The 9,142-nt window shown below is 44.1% G+C and overlaps 2 protein-coding genes across 2 annotated transcripts in view; one reads left to right on the forward strand and one right to left on the reverse strand.

Moving 5' to 3' along the window:
* Positions 1-7,764, forward strand: part of LOC121576479 (adenomatous polyposis coli protein 2-like) — a 50,680-nt gene extending 42,916 nt beyond the window's left edge. Inside the window, exon 15 of the mRNA XM_041889642.1 lies at positions 67-7,764. Coding sequence (XP_041745576.1) covers positions 67-5,632 — 5,566 coding nt within the window. The 3' untranslated portion in view covers positions 5,633-7,764. The remainder of the gene's footprint in view (positions 1-66) is intronic.
* A 679-nt stretch (positions 7,765-8,443) lies between these two features.
* LOC121577430 (UPF0449 protein C19orf25 homolog) lies at positions 8,444-8,993 on the reverse strand. The gene is made up of 2 exons (XM_041891181.1): positions 8,858-8,993; positions 8,444-8,628 (listed from the first exon to the last, which is right to left on the reverse strand). Exons 1-2 carry the CDS (start codon positions 8,991-8,993, stop codon positions 8,444-8,446), a joined length of 321 nt encoding a protein of 106 aa, XP_041747115.1.
* Positions 8,994-9,142: the final 149 nt, after the last annotated feature.

Consider the following 9,142-nt stretch of genomic DNA (forward strand, 5'->3'; position numbering starts at 1 on the left):
TCAATTTCCACACATTTCATTCTAACATGCTTGTATACTTAGTATGTTCCCCTTCTTTCAACACAGGCAAATCCTCAGAGACCACAACTGCCTCCAAACGTTGCTACAGCACCTGCGCTCTCACAGCCTTACCATTGTGAGCAATGCTTGTGGGACCCTCTGGAATCTCTCTGCCCGCAGTCCCAAGGACCAGGAACTACTGTGGGACCTCGGGGCAGTCAGCATGCTGCGCAACCTCATCCACTCCAAGCACAAAATGATAGCCATGGGAAGTGCCGCAGCTCTACGGAACCTGCTCACGAACCGGCCCCTCAAGTATAAGGATGCCGCGGTCATATCCCCTGGTTCCTGCATGCCCTCGCTCTACATGAGGAAGCAGAAAGCACTAGAGGCTGAGCTAGATGCAAAGCATCTGGCGGAGACCTTTGATTCCATTGAAAAACAAAGCAGCGCCAAGCATCCAAGCATCAACAAGCCACTGCGGCACATCGAGAGCCTGGCAAAGGATTACGCATCTGACTCGGGCTGCTTTGACGACGATGAGGCCCCTAATGTCTCAAGTAGTCTGGACACAGGCAGTTTCTCCATGCTCTCCATGTTCTTGAGCAATTCCAACTTTCTTCAAAACCAGCCTCGCAAGAAGGACAGTGAACCGGAGAGAGATGTGGAGCGACCACAGACAGAGGATAAGAAGCCAGCGCCTCCAGAACATGAGGTGTCTGTTGCAGCAGAAAAACTAGCAAAAAAGATCACCAACACTGTGGCCAAGATTGATAAGCTTGTGGAGGACATTACCATGCATACATCTTCGGAGGACAGCTTTAGCCTTAGCTCAGAGGACCATTTTGCAGACCTGCCCTATGGATCAAATGAACTCCATGAGGCCCGGGCCAAGTCATGCTCCCCCTGTCGCCTCTCTGATACCAGCAGCTTTGCACACAGAGAACGTCTGAACAGAGCCCATGCTCTCTTACGTCTCAAAACCACCCATGCAAGTTTGTCCACTGACAGTCTGAACAGTGGCAGCACCAGTGATGGCTATTGTGGTAGCAAGGACCAGATTAGGCCCTCAGCAAGACGTCCTAACAAGCTTGATCTTAAGGTGGCTTATCAAGAATACCTTAACGTCGGAACTCATGTCCTCAATGAGACAAGTCAGATCGATGTACCAGAGAGAGATTCTGTGGACAACAAAGAAGTGAATTTGCCTGAACTTAATAGCACAGAAACAGAGAAGAGTCAAGAGCTGCCCCCGCAAACACCAGCTAGTGCATCAACTAAACTCTCTTCTGATGTCAGCATGACTTCCATAAAGCTGTCCCCTTCCTACCAACATGTCCCTCTAATTCAAAGTGTCGCTAAGTTTGGTGTTGCAAAGACTGCCATCAATGTGCAGGCAGCTCAAGCAATGAGGAGACAAGCCTGGGTCCCAACTGTGATGACTGGAGGGAGTTTAACCAAGTTTTCTCCAATGAGCTCTGCTAGAAGTCCAACCATTGGACCAATGGAGACACTGCAGAAGTATTCAGTGGAGAACACACCAATCTGTTTCTCCCGTTGCAGTTCCCTGTCCTCCCTCTCCTCTGGTGATGAAGCTCTTGACGGGCAGAGTCAAAGTGAAAATGAGTTGGAGAGTGACTCATCACTTGAGATCATTGAAGTGGAAGATGGGGATCTGGTAAAGAGGGAAGAGGAGAATGAGACCCTGGAGGATCTTAGTGATAGCCAACTGCTAGTCACTGATTCAAAAACCTGTCAGAGCATTGGGTCTGATCCTATTGAAATTCCCTGCCCCACCAAACGTGAAAAGGTGTTCCTGAGGGGTGTATCACCAGGCATACCTGAGGACAGATCACCTTCAAGTTCGTCAGAGAACTACATCCATGAGACCCCACTTGTGATGAGTCGTTGCAGCTCTGTCAGCTCACTGGGTAGCTTTGAATCTCACTCAATTGCCAGCTCCATACTAAGTGATCCATGCAGCGAAATGATCAGTGGGACCATAAGTCCAAGTGATCTTCCTGACAGTCCAGGGCAAACCATGCCCCCCAGTCGAAGCAAAACCCCATGCTTTGCTGAATCAAATGGTCCAGAAACCCAAAATGCCGGGACAGCAGGGCAGTGGGAAAGCAGCTTGCGCAAGTTCATGGACATTGCAGACTTTAAGGAAAGGTTCAACCTGCCTCCAGATTTAGACACAATGATCTACTTTACAGTGGAAAAGCCGACAGAGAACTTTTCATGCGCCTCTAGCTTGAGTGCTCTACCTCTTCATGAGCACTTCATTCAGAAGGATGTTGAATTGAAATTGACCCCCTTACTCCAGCAAAAGGACAACAATCCAACATTCCCACTGGCTCATGGAAAGAGAGATGACAATGAGCATCCTTCCTTTATGGACCAAGGGGAAAGATATAGTGAGGGTAATTCAGATGATGATATAGAAATTCTCAAAGAATGCATCAATTCAGCAATGCCCTCCAAGTTCAGGAAAGTAAGGCCCTCCCTGATCTCCACCTTACCCACCCATGTTCTAAACTCCCAAACCAGAAAACCTATACCTGTTTATATGATGGTTCCTAACAATGCCAATCAAATGTGCTCAGGGAGAAGGATTGTAATGCAACAAAAGGACTTATATCTTGATGATTCCTCATACACTGATTCTGCTGAGGGCACTCCTGTCAACTTTTCCAGCACGACATCGTTAAGTGACGAAACACTTCAGTACCCAGTGAGGGACAAGGGGGCAAAAGATTGGAGGGTAACAAATATGAACAAACAGGAATTGTTGGATCAAGAGGCAAAGAGAATTGAAGACCTTCGGGTTTTCTCACACTTCCACAAGCCCACTAAAATGACTAGTCAGCCTGACATACCAGTCAATCAAATGAACAGGTCAATCAAACATGTCATTCCCACTCAAAGAGTACTGATGCAGAGCAAAGAGGTGGCTGATAGAGTGGCCAACCAGAGACACCGTGACCAACCACCCAATCAACAAAGACAAAAGCAGGGACAGGTCCTGACAAGGAAACTGGATCTACCTATCATAAAGCCGAACACGGAGGGGAACCAAAAACAGAGAGCACTTCAGGGGAATAAGTCTTTTCGGTCCATCCGCCATCCTACAGAGGAAGCCATTTACTGCTTATACAATGAACAGACAGACAAAGAGGAGGGAGTGATAAAAAGGGCAGGGAGAAATCAGATGAGAGAGTCCAGCAGGAACACTCTCTCCCGAAGTATGACTAATATTGGTCGGATTGACAATTCCCAGACAAGACCCAAAGGTTTTAATAGGATCAAGCACAAACTAATAATGGACGAAACACCCCAATGTTACTCTCTTAGTGGATCTCTTAGCTCTTTGATTGATGCAGAATTTGAGGAACACCAATCAAAAGCCCAGCAAATATGGGTGAAAAACAAACACAACAAGATATCTAACCAGGTCGAACAAAAAAGACCAATGCACATCCACAATCAGTATGAGGAACAAAGCTCACCAAGCTCAGTCAGTATGGATTCAGAGGATGATCTTCTGCAAAAATGCATAACATCTGCAATGCCCAAGCAGAGGAAGAAGCTTTCTGCAAGAAAGAAAGCAGAGAAGAAGCAGAAACAAAGAAATGAAATGCAGAAAGTGTCCAGTGGATGGAACAATGAACAAGACTTTGACAGTGAGGACATGGCTTCTGATAAAGACTCAGACCTCAACAGTGTTGAATGGAGAGCAATACAAGAAGGAGCTAATTCTGTTGTCACACGGTTACAAGCATCAAAATCTCAAGAACCGTCCTCTGAAGAGACTGAATCTGTCCTCTCTTTTATGTCTGGATCCAGTTTTACTCCTAAAGAAAAGAAGATATTTAAGGACAAAAAAGCTAACAAACCTCTGGACTTTAACCAACGGAAGCCAGTTCCAAATCTGCCAGTGGTCTTCAGAGGTAGAACAGTGACATACACCCCTAAGAAAGAGACACATCTCTCACAAATACCGCCTCCTAATAAAATGTTACCCAAGACAGATGCTCCAAAGAATCCAAACCTTGCTCAACAGAGGTCAAGGAGTCTCCACCGTTTGGGACAACCCCATGACTCCACACAGTGGTGTTTGCCGAAAAGAAGCTCAACCCCACCTCCGAGGATACCAAAGAGCTCATCGTCTGGATCATCTCAAAGCTCTACTCCATCGAAACAGTCACCGAAGAAAATAACCTTCCCCTCACAAACGAGTCAATCTGTTTCCAAAAAAGTTACCACACCAGCAAGTAGTCCACCTGAAAGGAAGGGACGTTCCACTGTTCCTTCAAATCCGAGCCCAAAATCTCCAGCACACAAAACACAGAAGTCACCCGTCCGAATACCCTTCATGCAGAATACAGCAAGACAGTCCAGAACTCTATCACCATTGGTAACCAACCAACCCACAAGTATCAACAGGCAAAACAGTCAGGTGGCAGGAAAAATAATACCTCCAGCCAATCGTTTTGACTTAGTTCGCATGACATCTGTCCATTCAAGCAGCAGCGAGTCTGACCGCAATGGGTTCCTGAGGCAATTGACCTTCATCAAGGAATCAAAGACTATGATGAGACGTGTCGGTTCATCCCCACGCTCTGTTCCTACCTCGCAGCATGCATCGCCAAGAAAAGCAATCCCCGGTGCTCCTGCAGTATTCCTCTGCTCATCTCGATGCCAAGAGCTAAAGCCAGTTGCTCAGGGACCAAGGAGGATGCAAGGAAGGGGGCCAGGGCAAAGGCAAGAGCCAAGGCAGGGGCTTCAAATGCAGACTGTGACTCTGTCCAGAGCCTGCTCTAGTGACCGAGACCTCTCAACCAGGCGTCCAGCCAGGAGAACCAGCTCAGAGAGTCCCTGCAGGGTGCCTCAGAGGAACGTCTCTGCAACCAAGCAGCAGGAAAGAGACACCATCAAGCGCCATTCCTCATCGCCCAGCATAAACATACTGAGCAGAGTAACGAGCCGCTCCTCCCTCCGCTCCTCGTCCTCCGACTCAAGTGGGCGAGCCAAGAGTGAGGACGATACAAAGAAGAAGCAGCAGAGAACTGGATCACGCCTAAATGACGGAGTCACCTGGAGGAGGATTCGGGAAGAGGATGTGCCTCAAATCTTGAAGAGCACTCTGCCATCTACTGCATTGCCTCTGTTGCCTGTTCCTGAAGGGCCAAAACCAAAACCACCAGCACTGCCAGGGAAACTGCCGACCATATTACTTAAGTCAAGAAAGACGAGCGACGCCACAGTCCAAACTGAGGATTTCTCGTCCAACAAGACCAACTCAAGCACCTCTCCAACTGTTGAGACAGCTCCAGTCATCTCAGAGGAGGCAGCAAGACTAGCCCTCCTTAGAAAGATCAGCATTGGCTCCGGCCAAGATGGAGGCTCTGATGGATCCCTAAAGAACTACAGCACAGCCTCTGCTGGAAACTCACACTCTGTGGAAACTCACACAGGCGGCGTCGGCCATTTCCGTCAGAGCTCCCCCAGCAAGGCGGTTAGGGTCACCCCATTCAACTACATACCTAGCCCCATGGCTTGCTGCCTGCAAGACGCACAGAGCCAAGAAACAACAATCAATGAGAAGTCATGTGAAAAATCTGAAGCGTAGTAGCTACTACGTAGTACCGTATGTACTTCTATACATTTGAGATAAGAAAAATCCTACTGTGTTCCTGATTGAAACTAACACTCAGGTGGATTAGTTGTGTGTATCAATCCTTTTACCTCGGGTATTGAACCTTCTTTTTCCTCACTGCATCAGAAATGTGTCTTCAACAAAGAACACCTGTCATGTCAAATCATCTGATCCCACATGCCATTCATACAAGTTGGATGTATGCATAAGACAAGACTTCAATGGATAGAATAACACTATCCTTTAGAAAGGAGTTACGGGGAGTAGCCTAATCTCATACAAAATGACATTTTTGTACTTTTTGTATTTGTATATAAACCATTGCCTGTTAGAAAAGTAGTGTAGACATGACAACATACAAAAAAAGACAGTTGTCTGTGGATTTCAAGACATACTGTACCATCATCAAAATGAAGGAAGAACCATTAATTAAAAACAATATGCAAATTATTGAGTGAAAACCCAGCTGGAAGACTGTGTTTTTGAAAAGGTACTACTATGCCTCCAAACTAATTTGAAAAAGACTGTTGAAATACATCAAAATAAGGACATAATCTCATTTATAGTATTTCTTATGTACTCACATGTTACTGCTTCGCCTTCACCACACAACTCACTACTGAGGATATAACACTGTTAGCCTTCACTTTTGAACCACTGCAGGAATTATTATTGCTAATAGTTCACGTTAAACAATCAGCACTGCTGGAACTCTGTGTTATCTGTATTCTGTCTTTAAAGCAGTATTTAAATGCGTGCAGGCATACAGTAGAACTATAAGCTATGAGCAAAAACAACTCTATTTGTTGCTCTTTACAGCATATTAAATATACCTGTATTACACCTCTTAATATTGTAGATGTTGGGCTAAAATCAACTTCTCAGTGTTATTCTTCATTATTTAAAAAGATCAACAAAAAATAACCTGTAAACATGCATTTCTAGTCCATCTGCAATCTGGATCAAGTAGCAATGACTGACTCTATTTCGACTTAATAGCTGTAAATGCCTTTGTCTATTGAATGCTATGACATATTTGTGTTTGCCTCTAGAATCAGTTATAATCAGAGAGCAGGTAAAAGATGGTGTTAAGGTGGCTGATGGTCGTTAAGAGAGAAACAACTGTTGGGTTTTACAGAAGTGTACTCGTACAGAAATTATTCTGTAGAAGTATTTACAGAAATGTGTTAATATTCGCTTAAACGTCTCGCTGCCAGTAGTGATAGGTCAAAGAACTCAAGCATTAAGAAAATTAATATTCTCTGTAGTTGTAACATCACCTGTTCATATGTTCTCTGGTCATATGTTCTCTGAGAGATGTAACCAAGACAAAAGTGCTTGACAAAAATGAAACTAATCTGGCGTGATCCCCATGAACTTTAAGGGCTGTTTATTCTCATTAAATGTGCAATGTTGAATTGTGTCAACAAGTAACATTTCCATGTTTTACTCATGTTTTGAGTAGTGTAATGAACCAAGTCCCTTTGTCAGACTAACACTGTCACACAATGGCCATTGATAATGTATAAACAGCCCTTAAAGACAAGTAGTGAGTATGCAGTATGTAGGAAAGTTTTGTCAAAGACGAAGACAGTATTCTTGAAAGTTTTGTCCTTACAAATGAAATGTTGTATACTGTATGTTACGAATCGGATTAAAATGTCCAAGGTCGTCCACCATGAATGTCATATGCCTTGTTTACACCTGGCATTACATTACTTAAAGTTAGATTCAATGCTTGAAAGCACCGGAATGATTTGCAAACTGGTTGTGAACGAGTCTAGTGAAATCACCTCCAAAGGTGGAATATAAAGCTGATTTGCATCGGCCTTGGAACTGGAATATTGTAGCGGTTTCCTGTGAAGAAAACGGTCATTTTGATATTACCCACTTTGCTACAACTAGGATAAATGAAGTTGGACCACTGGATGAAGGGAAGGAGGATTATAACTAATCAGATATGGGGGACAAGAAATCTCATGCCAGGTGTGAACAGAGCAATAGGCGGCAAATGGTACAATGTGATATAGGCCAAGGAATGAAAGTCATCATAATAAATGTTCTCATCAAATAAATTGTGGACGCGTTTCATTAACCTGGCTGACTTAAACCTTTATTCGACTTTTTCTTGAATATATCAAAACAATAAAATGTGCTTTCAATTATATCGACTTAACATGCACTCATGCCAATGAAATGTGGACATACTGACCGTTTTATGAGCTAATCGAGATATAAACAAATGTACTTCTACACTGACATTTATTTCATCCTGGCATTAATTTCATAATGACCTTTAAGTTTAAAAAAAAGATCACATGAACTAGATATTATCAAATGGCTTGATATTCATATGACCCATGTAGCTTAACTCCTGCCTGACCCTCGATCCATGCACATAAAGTCAGTGTGGTTTAACATGAAAAAACAAGTAATATTTCTTCACAAATCATTATTTTATTAATATTCATTATAGAAAATCTAGAAATGTAGACAATACACATAATTTGTTTGACCATTTGTGAAAAGTCACACCAATTTATGGAGACAATTTAAATGCCAACAATTATTTGGAACAACAATGAACTGACAATGTACAATCAATCTGTTGAGTCCCATTTCCATTTCTGAGACCCTCCTCTGTGAGACTGAGGTGGTGTGACTCAAGGAATGCCAAGTTCGCTGCTGATGAATCTGTTTTAGCTGAGGTAAGGTGCTCCACCAGCCCTGAGGTAAGGTGCTCCCCCAGCCCTGAGGTGTGATGCCTCATGGAGAAGATAATGGTTAGAGGGCTTTTCCTTTGACCTCGGCCACACTGATCCCCAACTGCTCTCCGGCTGTCCGGAGTTCCTCCCTCCGTTGCACAAGTTCACCTCTGACCTCTTGAAGCCGCTCATTCATCTCCAAGTACCTGCAGCTCTGAAGGTACTTTGTCTCCACTTCATTGTCTGATGACCCCCTCTTGGCATCTGTGGAAGGGGGAAATCCTGTTTAGTTCAATAGGTTTCCTAAAAATCAAGTAGACCATTTGCTAAAAGCTCAAAATTGTATGCTCTCCCTCATAACATTTCATGTGAAATAAAGTGAAGGGTGTCTGCTTGAATTCACTTAGTAATAGGCAGGTTACCAATGTCAATTAATAGACTACGTGTCGTCTATTTGACTGATGTACAGTAGCTAAATGTGCATAGTGCATACCTTGGTTGGCATCCTCCAAGACGCTGAAGACTGGATCATTCTGAAAGGCTCTGTTGATGTCCTCAAGAATTTGATCCACAGTGGGCGGATCTGGTCGACTAGGAAGCACCACTCGCTTCTTATTTTTAGCACCCATGCTGATATTCATTCTGCAGAACCAAAATGCGGACTTTCTGGAATAATGGCACCGTGGAGGAGTATGTCCTAGCTAGCCAGCTATATGTCCAATTAGCTATTTTAGCTAGCTAAGAGTCCTAGCTAGCTACTGGTGTCTGTCTACACCTG

The sequence above is a fragment of the Coregonus clupeaformis genome, chromosome 11 (genome assembly GCF_020615455.1).
Source record: "Coregonus clupeaformis isolate EN_2021a chromosome 11, ASM2061545v1, whole genome shotgun sequence".
NCBI lineage: Eukaryota > Metazoa > Chordata > Actinopteri > Salmoniformes > Salmonidae > Coregonus > Coregonus clupeaformis.

What these genes read in the sequence shown, in the direction of transcription:
- LOC121577430 (XM_041891181.1), bottom strand. Translation starts at nt 8,993, where the DNA reads ATGGGTGCTAAAAATAAGAAGCGAGTGGTGCTTCCTAGTCGACCAGAT. An exon ending in CTTGGAGGATGCCAACCAAG is followed by an intron (nt 8,629 to 8,857) that starts GTATGCACTATG and finishes CCCCTTCCACAG; the next exon opens with ATGCCAAGAGGGGGTCATCA.